Source organism: Caenorhabditis remanei, chromosome IV, assembly GCF_010183535.1.
Source record: "Caenorhabditis remanei strain PX506 chromosome IV, whole genome shotgun sequence".
NCBI lineage: Eukaryota > Metazoa > Nematoda > Chromadorea > Rhabditida > Rhabditidae > Caenorhabditis > Caenorhabditis remanei.
The window spans coordinates 3,339,471-3,353,972 of NC_071331.1; the positions used below are offsets into that span (position 1 = coordinate 3,339,471).

Genomic DNA, 14,502 nt, shown 5'->3' on the forward strand with positions numbered 1-14,502 from the left:
TATTCAAGACAAAAATCCCTGCTCCAAATAATATACAAAGAAGACACCATAACACCGTGCCGTATTGCGAGGATGTTGCTGAAACCGAGATAATGATTTTTTTCAAACCAAAATAAAAAAACTGTCAGAAATAGAAACAAACCTGAAAATCGATTTCTACAGAAGTCTTTCGAAATGCGAAAGCGTTTATTCAATATTTGTAAGTAGTTAGAGACGGAAAGCACGCGTAGATTATTGTCTTGCTGAGAAAAAAGTTTAGCTTGATTTACGGAACTTGTTAAATAAAAACGCACTTTTTCCAGCCAAACTTGAAACCCGTCAATCTAGAAAACTCGTAATTGTTAAATTGCGGCAAGATGAGGACTTTAATGTTTTTTTCGAAAGAGAACAAATCTGATTACCGTTTCAGGTGAAAGTTATAATCACAGACCCAGTTGAAAGACAATTATCGCGGTTTTCGTACTAGTTAGAGTGAATGAAAAAATCATGCATTTCAACCACTTTCATTTTCAGTTCTACTTTTTTTTGGTCGTTAATTGTTGTTTTTGTTCTTATCTTTACTTGTTTGCCGATGTTAGAAGATGTTCTGGTCAAAAAATAATGAGTTCTCTCGCATCAAGAAAATGACACGTAGGCAATTTCGAATTTCTGACATATTTTACTTCTGTCGCGCCCGTAATATGCTATATTACAACCGCGACCCTTTCGGCGACTCATCTTCGACTCGTCACCTCACGATGTCCACACTAACCGCTTCCGCTCAGTTCCCCAGCTCATAATGGCTCAATTCCCCAATCATCATCGTCCCAATCAATAATCCCCGCACTTCGCGGCCGAGGGACGAGGAACAGTGGCCGAGGAAAGCACAAAGGAAACGCGCCCCACCGGACCGGCGGCAAAACATGTTTCGGCGGGATTTTCTCAATTCCTTCTAGAACAAAACAAGTTTTCCTTCGCCCCACTCACTTCTCACTTTCCTATACCTTTCAACTTCCCCATCGAGCGGAGAGGTGAGTTTTCACCTCTCCCTCCAATAAGTTATACCCCAGCTGTTGGCTCAAACCAATAAATGATTATTCCCCTACTTCTTATCATTCTCTACCACCACTGAACCACACTACACCACCTCCACTGAACCACATCTCGTCTTCAACGTCTTTCTATCACCACCGATGCCTATTTATCTCTGCTCTACCCGAAGAGGGGAGTCGGCGGGGATAAATAGATCAACTTCAACCAACGGCGTCGCCACATGGTACATCGACCGGAAAAGGAAGAAGATTTTTTTTTCCAAGGAGAACTCGAAGACTTCGGACGCCGATTCGCGCAGAAGAATCTTTTGGCTTTTCGAAGAGAAAAGTCGAAATTTTTTTTTTCGGAAGAACACGAAGAACAAGACGCTGAACGATTGCGAAACATGGACAATTTCCCAAGCGAGTAATCGATCGATAATGATGCAATCGGAGGAATTCGAGCGACATGTTTCGAGGTGAAGAATCTCGAAACATTGGCGCACAACAACACGACAATTCCACTTGTTTGCAACTATCGGGAGAAGAAAAAATTACTCGCTGGACACAAATTTCGTTCAATCGAAGCGGAGAACTGGCCAGCAGTGACAAAATCGACCGATAAGGAGGAGGCGAGAGCGAAAGCTTGCGATGAGTCCCCGGCGAAGAGCCGAGGCATTATTCCGCGGTGAAGAACCGAGGAATTGTCGCGTAAGCGTCGTCACAGATTTCGCAACGAAGAGTTGTGTTATTTGTTGCGAAAATTCGCTAAAATTATCGATTTCTGTCGGAAGATTTCAATATTTCGTGCTGGACAAACGAAATCATTTACTGGAAGCGAGCCAGCGCCCATATCTCGCGGAAACGGAGGAGAATGTTTCGCCTAGTGCGATTATTCATGCCTTCAAGTACGATAATCTAAAATTATCAGAGATATGGAAGCCGGGCAAGTGAAAAGTCACCTTAGCATCACACAGTCCACTACCTCTGCCTCCCCAGCTTTCCTGAGCTACAGCGACAACGCTGCCTTCTTGGGGCACCGGCGAGCAATCGAATTCGGTACCGGAAGGATTAGGGAAGCTGCTCGTCGGAACAACACCGAGCAGCGAATTCCACAGGATTAGTAAGGGAAATCCGAAGAGGATATCCCGTGGAAGTTTCGCGCCCGACAGCATGACGCAGAGGAGAGTGATGCATAAGAAGAAGTCGTCTAGGGCTCCCGTCAGCAAGGAGCAACGTGGCACCAGACGCACCCGGAGCAGCTGCCTCTCTAGTATATGAAGCCCCGCCAAGAAACTGCGTAGTTCTACAACGCTAGGGCATACGTACTGGACAGGCTATACTAGAGACGCTCCAAACCTTGTACCAGTTTGTTAGGTGAGTAACTGATTTAACAGAGAAGCTAGTCAGTGCGAAGAGCACAATTATTAGCTCAACTAGAAATTCTGTTTACTCAATCGGTTACCCTACCAGCAACTCTCTAACAGAAGCGGTCAGCGGGTCTGATCCCCAATCGCTCTGGTTTCTTAGATGTCAGAAGATGACATAACAACGCCTGAAAAGGCCACAAGAATAGAGACGTACATTGTACCCCAGCGAAGAACTCAACGGATCAAAGGACAACGATACGTTATTGGCATCAAGGAAGTGAGGACGTCAAGACTAGGCGATCCCCATCACGAAGTGTCATCGAGATTCTGAAGCCTTCACCACATCAGCAGCGACGGATTCTGGAGCCTTCCCTTCGGCCAAAGGGATACGGAACTGGAACTCGAAGCTAGAAGCAAACAATGCGAGGAAGGATCGATTCTACAATCCAATGTGTTGAATCTTCACTCCCAACCACGAACAAGGGATATATCAAGATGGAGACAGGGGCCCTGAGGCCAGAGAGGAGGAGCCAGTCTGAAGAGGATTGGTTGCCCCTTCTCCCCCTGCTTCCTACCGATGATTAGCCGACTCCAATTGAAGCTGAGGCCTCAGCGGAAAAGCGGAGGAGGTCGAGAAACCTGTCTGGCATCTACACGCAGGAATCATCGGGGTGTTACTGTCCCGAACAAGGGAAGACGTCGGTAGCACCGGAGGAGCCCACTAACTAGCACCAGCTGCACACAAAAGTGGATTCTCCAAACCTTTTCGCCTTCATTTCGCCTTCATTTCGTCTTCATTTCGTCTTCAACTCACACACTTTCGCCTTCAACAACTCACACATTTTCGCCTTGAACAACTCATCCCATTTTCGCCTTATCGCCTACTCACAACAATTTTCGTCAGCATCAACTCACACATTTTCGTCATCACCATCACTCACTTGATCTCCCCAGCAAACAAGGATAATATGTGCAACATGCTGCACGCAAACTAGAAGACGTCTACATCAGGACGTTAAAGGTGACAATCAAAAGTCACTACATCTCGGACGTGGATAAATGATGCCACCCGCGGCACTACCCACATCACAATATGGCATTTGGCGTGCCATCCACTTTATCATGGCATCACAAAGATGCCACAGGAGATCCCTACCCCAGCCTACCCTACCCCCACCCGTGGTCTCCAAAAGCGAACTTCGTCCTAGCTACCGAAGAGGTACCTCGAGTACAAAGCAAGCTCACGAAGACCACAACTACAAGGAATGTAACTCAAAGAAGTCAAACAAAGTTACCTAAGAAGAAATACGAAAGCTCTGGAAAATCTTCACACAAGATATCTCGAAAGAGAGCTACCGAAGAGGTAGCTTAAAGACGAGAATCATCTTGTAGAAGAAGGACAACAACATCGTCACCCCCCCCCCCCCCCCCACCGTCCAGCTCACATCTACACGAAGACAGCTTCCAGGATTCGTTGCGCAGAAGACACCATTGAAGGAGTTCGTCCCCCAACGGATGCAAGATGGTTAGAACGGTACACTCTAACCATCCACGTGACAAATTCAAGTCAACTACTTCATGGACGTCTTCACCAACTGCCAGCAACAACGAAAGAAGCAAATTGGACTGACAAGTCAGGATCAAAGTGATCTGAAACCGAAGAGGTTTCAAGATTACTCATGTATGAGATAGTCTTATCTCGTACATGACCAGCTAGTCAATAGTCCACCGGAGATGAAGAGATTCAACCAGAGCTCAAACTTCTATCAGCATTGGAACGGAGCATGAAGACAACAAAAACTGACAAATCCAGTCAAGGAAACAACGTTTTTTCGTCAATCGTCCAATCACAAGCCAGAAGAACAACAATGGCATCCACGAAATCAGTAATGTCTCCGGAGAGGAGATATAACTATTCCTGATCGTCCACGATAGTAGTCTGGAGAGGGTAATGTAACACCAACACACCCACCAAGACCTCCCCCTGGTGGAAATAACACACACACCCGTCAGGTGGCCCAAGCTTCCCCCTAGATTTTAACACACATGTGGGGAGGAGGGGGGGGAGGGGGAAGGGAGGAGGGGGAAGGGAGGAGGGGGAGGACACAGTAAGACCCCACAGTAGACTCTCTCGTTTCTCTGCGTCTCTCATCAAAACAATACTCTCTCGCTTTTCTCTAACCTTTCTCTGCGTCTCTCGTCCCCACCATACTCTCTCGTTTTTCTCTAACCTTTCTCTGCGTCTATATCGAAGAGCCCACAAAAGAGAGCAAGTAGCCGGTGGCCGAACTATTTCACGAGATGGCCGAACTTGTTTCTCTTCCAAGTCACATTTTCAAGAAAAAGAAAACTTTTTACAAACTCGTAAAAAAGTTTTCTTTCTTTTGAAAATGTACGAAAATCTGAAGACAATCAAAAAATTTGTGTGACTTCCAATTTGTGTGATTTCCAATTTGAAATAGCGAATTTCCGACGAAAAGTAGAAAAAATAAAGATTTTTAACTGAAAAAAAGCTGAAAAGTGTCTGAAAAAATTTATAATGTTATATTGTCAATGTTTTTCCTTCAAATTCCCTTCAAATTCCTCAAAAATCCCTTTATTTTCCCTCTTTTCCACGTCTAGTGACTGGACCCCTCTTTCCTACGCGTAGTACACGGGCGACCCCGATGGGGCGCGTTTACTTCCACGACCCCCAGCCACCTGAATTAAATTTGAATGAGTCTGAAAAAAAGTTTCAGAGTACTGTAGATTTTAATCTGTGCATTTTATCGTAATTTATTATGCAATGGTACACAGAGGGTGTGATTTCGAATTTCAACACATTCTCTTTTTCGGTGGAAAACTCGACGAGTTTTTGTCGAGTTTTTTCCAGTTTTGAAGCAGAAAAAATGGTAAGTTTTATTTTTATAATCGATTTTTGTTATTAATTTCATATAATTTTCAGTTTGAGTCGTCGTCTGGAGTAGAATGCAAGACATGCGATGAACAAAATGGGATTTGTGTGGTTTCGGATGCCGTTTATAGTTGTGTCTTGACCATCCCAGTGGATTCCCTTGAGAAAGTAAGTATTTTAATGAAAAATATTAATAAAACGAAAAACATTATTGAGAAAATGGAAATATATTGTGATTTTAATAACAAAACTATAGATTTTCCCTATTAAATCGTTAAAATTATGATGATTTTTGTATGAAAATGCCGAAATATTTTACATTTCGTACAAAAAAACCAATTTTATTCATTTTTTTCTGCAGAATACCGCCGCCAACACCACCAACTCCAACGTCATCTCCATCATCATCTACACAATCATCATCGTCACAAGTCTTCAACTCATCGCATTTTTGCTCATCAAAAATCGTGGAAAAATGTTGAACTGGATCAACAGACGATTCAGAAGGGGAGAAGGAGGAATCGATGCAGAAAAAGGAGAAGCCAATGAAGAAGTCACTGAAGAAGTCGAGAAGGAGGCCAAGAAAGTGATGTCTCCCTCCGCACCCATGTACCCGTCCCTCGAAGCTGTTGAGGAATCCGGCGAAACCGGCGATTTTGTCGAATCAAACAACGAAATCGAGCAAGAGGACGTCGACGAAATCACAGACGACTTGGACAGAGTCGCCGCCTGGCTCGACTAATTTTCCCCCGTTTTCCCCGCTTTTTTTCTAGTTTTCCCCCCAGTTTTTTCAAGTTTTTCACCGTTTTTTTCTAATTTTCCCCGTTTTTTTTCTAGTTTTCCTCGCAGTTTATTCATGTTTTTCCCCATTGCTTTCCACAAAAATTGTTAAATTTAAAATGTTGATTTATTTAAAAAAATAAAAATATGCAACAAGAAAAAAGAAATAATAATATAATCACTTAGCGATACAAACTTTGCAGTTGTTACAGAGTTGGACAGTCATCAGCCGGTTCACATCGATCGAAACATTCTCTCTACATCTTGCACAAAAGTGGATGCCCTTCACATGTGATAGATGTTTACCAACGAGTAGTGCTGTAAGAAAAAGATATAGTTTAAAAAATACAATTTAAAATATAAATCTTTCTTACCTTGTTTTGGATTACACCCCTTTCTCTTGCTTGGCACAGAATATGGAGCGCGATTTTCTCGTTCCTCGTCCATTTTGATCATTTGCTTTCCGTTTAATGGCTTGATTGGTCTTCTTGGTGTTTGCAGTACTTCAAGAATTGTCTTCGCTGGTGGAGCAAGAGCTGAAAAAATAGAAAAAGAAGAAAAATCAGATTAAATAAAAGAAAAAAATAGAAAAAAACAAACCTTCAGGAGTAAGCGGTGCATACGATTCCAATCGCAATTCAGACACTCTCGGTGGAACTATTGCTGGTGATGGGTCCGGGAGCATGTTCCCAAAAAGAGTGGGTGTAGAACAAAATGTAGAAAGACGACCAAAGACAGAACAATTACAGCAAGGCGGTAGAGAATGTTGAGACACGACAGCAAAACAAATCTCAAGATTCGGAAGCAAATTTCGAGGAAAATCTTCAAGACCAATACGAGGATCCACTGTTCAAAGCTGAAAATACAAAAAATGATGATAAAATAATAACATTGAATAAAAAAGAAAAGAGAAAATGAGAGCTCAAAAACAAGTCACCGTTTTCTGGGGACGCTGAAATGAAGAATGAAGGAACTTCAGATTTAAAAAGGGGCGGGGCAAGAGTTAGGCACCCCCTCCTCCTCCATTCTTTTCACTCTTTGTCATATTTTCTTTGCGTCTCTCGAACATGGCTCTCGCTTTTTCAAAGGATGATTTGACATCTGAACAACTTCATATTCTCGACAGGGTTTTGTTAGATGTCCACAAAAAGGATAAGGTATGTGGCAAATGAAAAAAACTGTAGGAAAAACTGTATTCTTCTCAGACAGAACCTCTCGTGCTGTATGTGGGAGGGGCAGGCGGAACGGGGAAAACTGTCGTTATCAATTGTATAGTTGACCAAATTGGAGTTGCCCATGTTATTGTGTGTGGAACCACTGCTATGGCTGGCAGGAATATAAATGGGAATACTATTCACAGTATTCTAAAGCTGAACCCTTTCTCGGAAGCCCAAGATGACATTCCTCTTCCACCTCACCCGCACCTTTTGTTGCTCATTATTGATGAAATATCAATGTGTGACTCAAAACTTTTGAGAAGAATTGAAAAAAGGATGAGACAAGTGATGCAAAACGATCTCCCATTTGGAGGATGTACTGTTGTTTTCTTTGGAGATTTACTTCAAATACCTCCCGTCTCGAGGAACGACAAGAATGGTTTCCCACTACCAACTGATTGGATTTTCAAATGTAAGGTGATCAGTCTTTTATGAGGAAAAAATATAATATTTTCAGCACCTCTCTGGCAAAAGTTTGTCCAATACGAAGAGTTGGAAACAATCATGAGACAAGAACGAGACCCAGAATTTGGAAAAATGCTGAGTAGATGGAGGATTGGTTCCCATACACAACAAGATCGAGATTTTTTAAACAGCCTAGCCAAAAAGTTCTCCCAAAGGTGCCCGACTCAAGAGTTTTGTGAACAATATGATAGTAGAAAAGACTCTATGATTCTGGCCTATACTAACGAAATGATTGGGAAATTGAACAAAAAGGTAAGTTTTTATGATGATTTTTCGAAAAAATATCATATTTTTCAGATAACTTACAAATTTTTCGAGGAATCTCAACTTTTCAATATTTCAAATTCACATTATTCTTATAATGCCGAAGAAAAATGCCTACACACCAAGCATACACTAATGTTCAAAGTTGGAGAAGGAAGTCGCATTATGATTGGGAAGAATATTGATTCTCGACTTGTAAATGGCGAAATGTGTAGTGTCCACAACATTAAAGCGATTGAAAATCAAGTAATTTCTATGGATTTGAGGTAATTTTTACCTGTTTCCTAATGTATAATAATCTTTTTGTCAATTCAGACTGTCCTCATACAATGGAACAAGAGCTGACTTTACACCAATAAAGGAGCCGATAACAAAAGGATGCAATAGTGAAACTTGGACTACCAACTACCACATTCATCCAGCATATGCCGTGACATATCATAAGGCTCAAGGACAAACCCTGGATAGTGTATTTCTGGTCACTGAAAAAGTTTTACCTCCTGCTCTTTTCTATGTTGGTGCCAGTAGAGTACGTTCTCGAGAAGGGCTACATATTTTGAATTTCAACGCAGCTGACTCTATCCGTGCCGATCCAGAAGCAATTGAAGAATACAAACGTCTCAGAGTGTCAGTTGGCAAGTCACCACTCCCATTATAACCCATTTATCATTTTTAAAAGTATCTCACCAATATTTCATTCGACTACCTCTAATATGACTCAACAGAAATAAAATTGTAAAGTAACTATTGTTATAGCAATTAATCATTGACATGGGCGGAGTCTTCAATATGAAGTGGGAGATACAATTTGAATTCATTCATTCATATTTTTGAATTCATCGAGTGTGACTTTCAAATTGATGTCCAATTTTTCTCGTGTTTCTTCTCCTCTCGAGGACTCTTTTGACGCCTTCCCCGAAGGAGCCATCCGTGTTCCTTACGATCTCCTCATGGAGAGAGTGAGAAACCCAGATGGTTATGTCCCCTTCGCCCAAGTTCCTGCATATTCTGCTCCCGTCTCTATTCCCGTCTCTGCTACTATTCCCATCTCTGCTCCCATCTCTGCTCCCGTCTCTGCTCTTGCTTCTGTTCCTGCTCCCGTCTCTGTTCTCGCTTCTGATCCTGCTCCCGTCTCTGTTCTCGCTTCTGATCACCCCGCTCATGCTCTCGGTTACCTGGACCCCATTTTTAATGACTCCTTTGATGCTCCACTCCTTGATGACTCCTTTGATGCCTTCCCGGAAGGAGCAATCCAAGTTCCTTACGATCTTCTCATGGAGAAAGTGAAAAATGGAAAATCTTCTTCCGAAGTCCTCCCGAAAAACCCAATTCTTCATGACTCTTTTGATGCCTTCCCGGAAGGAGCAATCCAAGTTCCTTACGATCTTCTCATGGAGAAAGTGAAAAATGGAAAACCTTCTCCCGAAGTCCTCCCAAATAACCCAATTCTCCGCAAAACTCTTATGGAGAGAGGTAGGCCATTAATCAATATATGGTCTCCTCCAACCCGTCGCTCTACCTCATGCCCCCCGCTGTGTGACCGGAAATTTGATACTTTCTTCGCCCCGGACTCTCCACCAAGAGAACCAACTCGATATTTGGAGGAGAACAACGATATTGTTTTGGAAACTGTACCCAACTCTCCAGTCGAATCACTTCATCCATTCTCGTTCGATGTTCCACCCACTCCAGAGGAAAGCCCAACTGCAAAGGACAATGGCAACAAATCGGCAAAAAGAAGACTATTTGCCGACAATGGAATCGGTGGTGAAATGAAAAAGATGAGACAAGAATCGCCTATCCGTGCTGATCAATGTAAGTTTTTTAGTGTTTTAAAAAGTTAAACAGTGCTTCAACCTTAGAGATTTAACCATAGAGATTTAACCATAGAGATTTAATCATAGAGATTTAACCAATTGTATAATTTTTTCTATAATTTTTTCTAAAAAACAAAATAGTTTTAAATTGAATAGTGCTTCAACCTTAGAGATTTAACCATTTTTATATTTTTTTCTAAAAAAACTTTTTTCAGATGGTGGCGGTGGCCCTCGGGTCTTCAGAAAGAAGACTTCTTTTCCAACCCAAGAAGAACTGGCTTTCTTCCACGCCAACGTTTCAATCGGAAAGGAGCCAACAATGAAAAGGCAGAATGCTGCCTACATGGCAATGGATCCCGTTCGAATCAAGTTCATTCATCTAGATGAGGTGACTTTTGGTCCTGATCTCCACTACCATATGTCAACACTTTTCGACATTTTCATTCGAATGATGATCCAGAAGGCCAAAGGAAATCTCCAAGACACAAAGTTTTGGTTCCAGTAAGTATTTTTACCTAAAATTGCTAACTAAAATTCATTATTTCCAACTAAAATACATTATTTCAGACTGGAGCACTCTGGATTCTTGGAGAAGAGTGGGATTGTCAGGAACCACCTCACATACAACCTGACTGATGGAGGCGTCATTATGAACAAGTTGGCCGACGCAATGCAGTCCAATAAGGAAGTCTCCATCGATGAAGGATTCACGGTGACGATGAACGTTTTCCGTCCTAAAAAAAGCAAGAAAAACAAACAAATGCTTGGCAAAGGAGCTAGAAAGTCCGAGAAAATAAAAAATGAACTTTTAGTGAGTTTTTCTAATTTAAAAAGCTTTAAAAAATGTTTTTCTTCAGGAAATCAACTTTGGAGTAAAGCAAAACCGAGTTATCGGTTCAAGCCACTGTCTACCAAAAGCACTGGCTCTCGGAAAGTTGGACAGTGACCGGAAAGCCACCCAAGATGAAGACGAGAAGAAGGAATTAAAAGCCAAATTGTACGGACTGACAAGAGATCAGGTAAGATTAAATTATTAAATAAAAAACAAAATTTTTCAATATCAAGTTGTTCAGATCAGCTTCAATACCCGTGAGAAAAAGCAGTTGATACTTGCAAAGGAACTTCTCGAGGAAGCTGGAATGAGAACTGATCAGGAGGAACACGGGCGTGAAGACTTGGCGAAACTGTCTGCCCATTTGGCCGACTATCAAATAACCCTATGGGCCATTGAAGGACGTCAAACAGTGGCTAGTATTGTCGAAACGTTCAATAAGGAAGGAAGTCGCTTTATTGGCCTATTCTATCGAGGTGGACACTATGAGTTCGTCAGCCACACAACTGGAAGCAAGGCTGCAAGGTACCTAATTTAATCGTAATATTTTAAATAATGTAACTCATTTCTATCAAGATGTTATCACGATAAATTCTTTTTTTCAAAAAAATCTTTTTTTTTATAGATTTTGCTACAAATGTTCTAAATTTGATGGGGATAGTCACTTCCATCGCTGTAAAGGCAAATGTAGAAGATGTGGGACTACTGATTGTGAGCCGGCCAATCTCAATATCCGATGTGATAAATGTTGCATTCATTTTCGAAGTCAGAAATGTTTTGATGCCCACCAGAAGACTACAAAGGCTAGTGCTAAGCCATTTTGCGAAAAATATTTCTAGTTAGTTTTTTTAAAAAAATGGAGAGAGAGTAAAAATTTTTTTACAGCTGTCAGAAATGTCATAAAATCGATCGAGCTCCCGACTCACGTGAATATGGACACGTTTGTGGTGCTACTTTGTTTTGCAATACGTGTCAGAAAATGGCAAAGCCAGGCCACGAATGCTCCCACAGGATCCCAACTGAAAAGGACAAGGAAAAGAAGAGACAAAAACAAGAATTCTGTCGAGTTATAGTTGCGGACCTTGAGACAATCACAGCAGAATCTGGAGATTATAGAGGTAAATTTGACTAGAAAAAAAGACATAGTAGAAAAATATATAGAAAAGCTTTTTTTCAGGATATGTGGAGAGAGGACCAAAGCATAAAGTCAACCTAGTATGTGCTGATGTGTTCTGTACAAAGTGTTTTGGAGAAAATTGTGATGATTGTCCCCCACCTATGGAATTCAGCTATCGAAACAAGCAAAATAATGCAAGAAGAGCTGTAACCAACGACAAAACTTGTAATTCCTCTGATGATTCCGATTACTCTGATGATTCCGATGAAGAAGACGATATAGTTGATTCCAATGCCGACAACGAGGATAATGAACCACTTGCTCGATTTGTAAAGTTTCTACTTCATGATCCAATAGCAAATGGTGCCTATGTCATATGTCACAATGGTGGAAGGTTGGTTAGAAAGAAGAGTTTTATCTGGAGAAAACGTTTCCTTTTTAGATATGACCATGTGATGATTCTGGCCGAGCTTGAGCGTCAAGTGGGTCTTCGTTCTGAAAATCCGAAAATCATTCTTAACGGCAACACAATCATTAGCGCTGAATACAAATACAAGAAGCAGAAGCTCCATTTCCGTGATTCTCTCCAATATTTGGCTATGCCACTGAGTAAAATGCCTGCTGCTTTCGGCTTGACTGGAGAAGCGAAAGGATTTTTTCCTCATCTTTTCAACCACCCGGACAATTACAACAAGATTTTGAAGACTCTACCCTCACGTGAATATTATAGTCCAGAGTTCATGAAGCCTGAAGTCCTTATCGAGTTCAATGCTTGGTATTCTGAAGCTTACAATGATGGTTTCGTACTACACGAAGAATTATCAAAGTACTGCCAATCCGATGTGAAAATTTTGAAGCTGACCCTAATTGCCTTCATCAAGAAATGTCAAGAAATTTTCAATGGATGGAACCCTTTGGTACATGGAACCACTCTGGCCTCTTACATTATGTTTGTGCTGAGACATGAGTATATCAAGGAAGGAGATGTTGGAGTTGTCCCTGAAAATGGATTTGCTGGTGGAAATAATTCTAATCTTGCTCTGAAATACATTCAATGGCTCGAGAAGAAGGATCCAACTCTCCGTCTAAAGTACGTATTGAAAGGAGGAGAACATCGAGTCAAAGTGAATGGTCATAACTATAGTGTAGATGCATACAATGAGAGTACCGAAGAAGTTTACGAGGTATTTTTAGCTTTTTACACAGTACATTTAGTAAAGTTTTTAGGTTTATGGTTGTTTGTGGCATGGCTGTAAGAAGTGCCAACCAATTCGAGATAAGAAGAGTCCGTTGTGTGGTGGTTGGACTATGGAGGAACTTTGGGATCGAACCAATGAAAGAGAAGAAGACTTGAAAAGTGTGTTTAAGAAAGTTCACATCATTTGGGAATGTGAAATCTATGAGGAAATGGAAAAAGATCGCGAAATGAAAAAGTTTTTCAAATTGGTGAGTATCTAAATTTTTTTGTTCAAAGCTTTTTACTATTTTCTTTCAGAACAAGTACACTAGACGCCTCCTACCCAGAGAAGCTCTTTATGGTGGACGAACTCAGGCTTTTCGCTCTCTCACAAAGGCTGACGCCGAGATGATCCTCCAATACTTGGATTACATTAGCATGTACCCCTACCTGAATGCCGGAGGGACAGCTTATCCGAGAGGAAATCCGATTGTGGTCGAGAGGGACTTTCCCGACACTGATGAACCTTTGAAACTACGTGGTCTAGTATATTGTGATATGCTTCCACCAACAGACACTGGGCTTGCCCTTATTCCACAAAGATTCAATCAAAAGTTAATGTTCACCCTATGTCGAAGCTGTGCCGAAGACCAAAATATTTCTGGACCGTGTCCTCATAGAAACGTATCCGAGAGGTATTTGACTGGTGTATGGTGCACAGACGAGATTAACAAGGCCGTCTCTCGAGGATACAAAATCTTAAAGTATCACGAAATCTGGTACTGGAAGGATGAAGATTGGGTGACTGGAGGATTCTTCGCAAAATACATCAAACCACTTCTCAAGCTAAAATATGAAAGCAGTGGATGGCCAAAGTCAAACATGTCTGATGCTGAGAAAGAAGCTTACATTGCAAACATTTTCGAAAAGGATGGAGTTTTATTGGAGGCTTCCAAGATCCAGAAAAATCCTGCAATGAGGAACTTGGCTAAAATTTTCTTGAATGCGGCATGGGGGAAGTTCGCTCAAAACTCTGTGAAGACTGAAGTCCAATTGATCCACAAATATGACGACATTGTCCTATCCAATTTTTTCAACGATCCAAAATACGAGGCTGTAGCTTTGATCCCATTCGGAAAGAAAAAGTTGTGGATTTCGAGAAAATTGAAGAAGGAAAATGTCCCTGGAAGCACCTACACAAATCTTGCCATCGCAGCCATCACAACTTCTGCAGCACGGCTTCGTCTCACTGAAGCAATGGAAAGAGTCGGTGTGGAAAACATGATTTATTGTGGTACGTCTTTACTAAACCTCAAAAGGGTTTAAAAAATATTTTTTCAGACACTGACTCTGTAATGTTCCGCCAGAAAAAAGATGAAGATCCACTAAAAGACCTGAAAGGAGAACAATTGGGTTTTCTGGTCAGCGAAATTCCTCCAGGACGCGAACTAGTTGAAGTTGTCACAATGGCTCCGAAGGTGTATGCTTTGAAAATCAAGAAGGAAGATGGCACATTCGAATACAGCGTCAAAGTGAAGGGTGTGACTATGAACAGTGGAA

The 14,502-nt window shown here is 41.5% G+C and overlaps 2 protein-coding genes and 1 pseudogene across 3 annotated transcripts; 2 read left to right on the plus strand and 1 right to left on the minus strand.

Annotated features, from left to right (window-relative positions):
- The first annotated feature begins 1,945 nt into the window (after nucleotides 1–1,945).
- GCK72_012329 lies at nucleotides 1,946–2,791 on the plus strand (annotated as a pseudogene). The gene is made up of 2 exons: nucleotides 1,946–2,133; nucleotides 2,629–2,791. Coding segments are annotated over exons 1-2 (351 nt in total).
- Nucleotides 2,792–3,473: 682 nt separating this feature from the next.
- GCK72_012330 (uncharacterized protein) lies at nucleotides 3,474–6,015 on the plus strand (the record flags this gene model as incomplete). Its single annotated transcript, XM_053729021.1, has 3 exons — nucleotides 3,474–3,743; nucleotides 5,325–5,441; nucleotides 5,635–6,015. The coding sequence occupies 3 exons, from the start codon at nucleotides 3,474–3,476 to the stop codon at nucleotides 6,013–6,015; spliced, it is 768 nt and encodes a 255-aa protein (XP_053583793.1).
- Nucleotides 6,016–6,231: 216 nt separating this feature from the next.
- Nucleotides 6,232–6,738, minus strand: GCK72_012331 (uncharacterized protein; the record flags this gene model as incomplete). The annotated part of the gene is made up of 3 exons (XM_053729022.1): nucleotides 6,232–6,371; nucleotides 6,428–6,589; nucleotides 6,654–6,738. The coding sequence occupies 3 exons, from the start codon at nucleotides 6,736–6,738 to the stop codon at nucleotides 6,232–6,234; spliced, it is 387 nt and encodes a 128-aa protein (XP_053583794.1).
- Nucleotides 6,739–14,502: the final 7,764 nt, after the last annotated feature.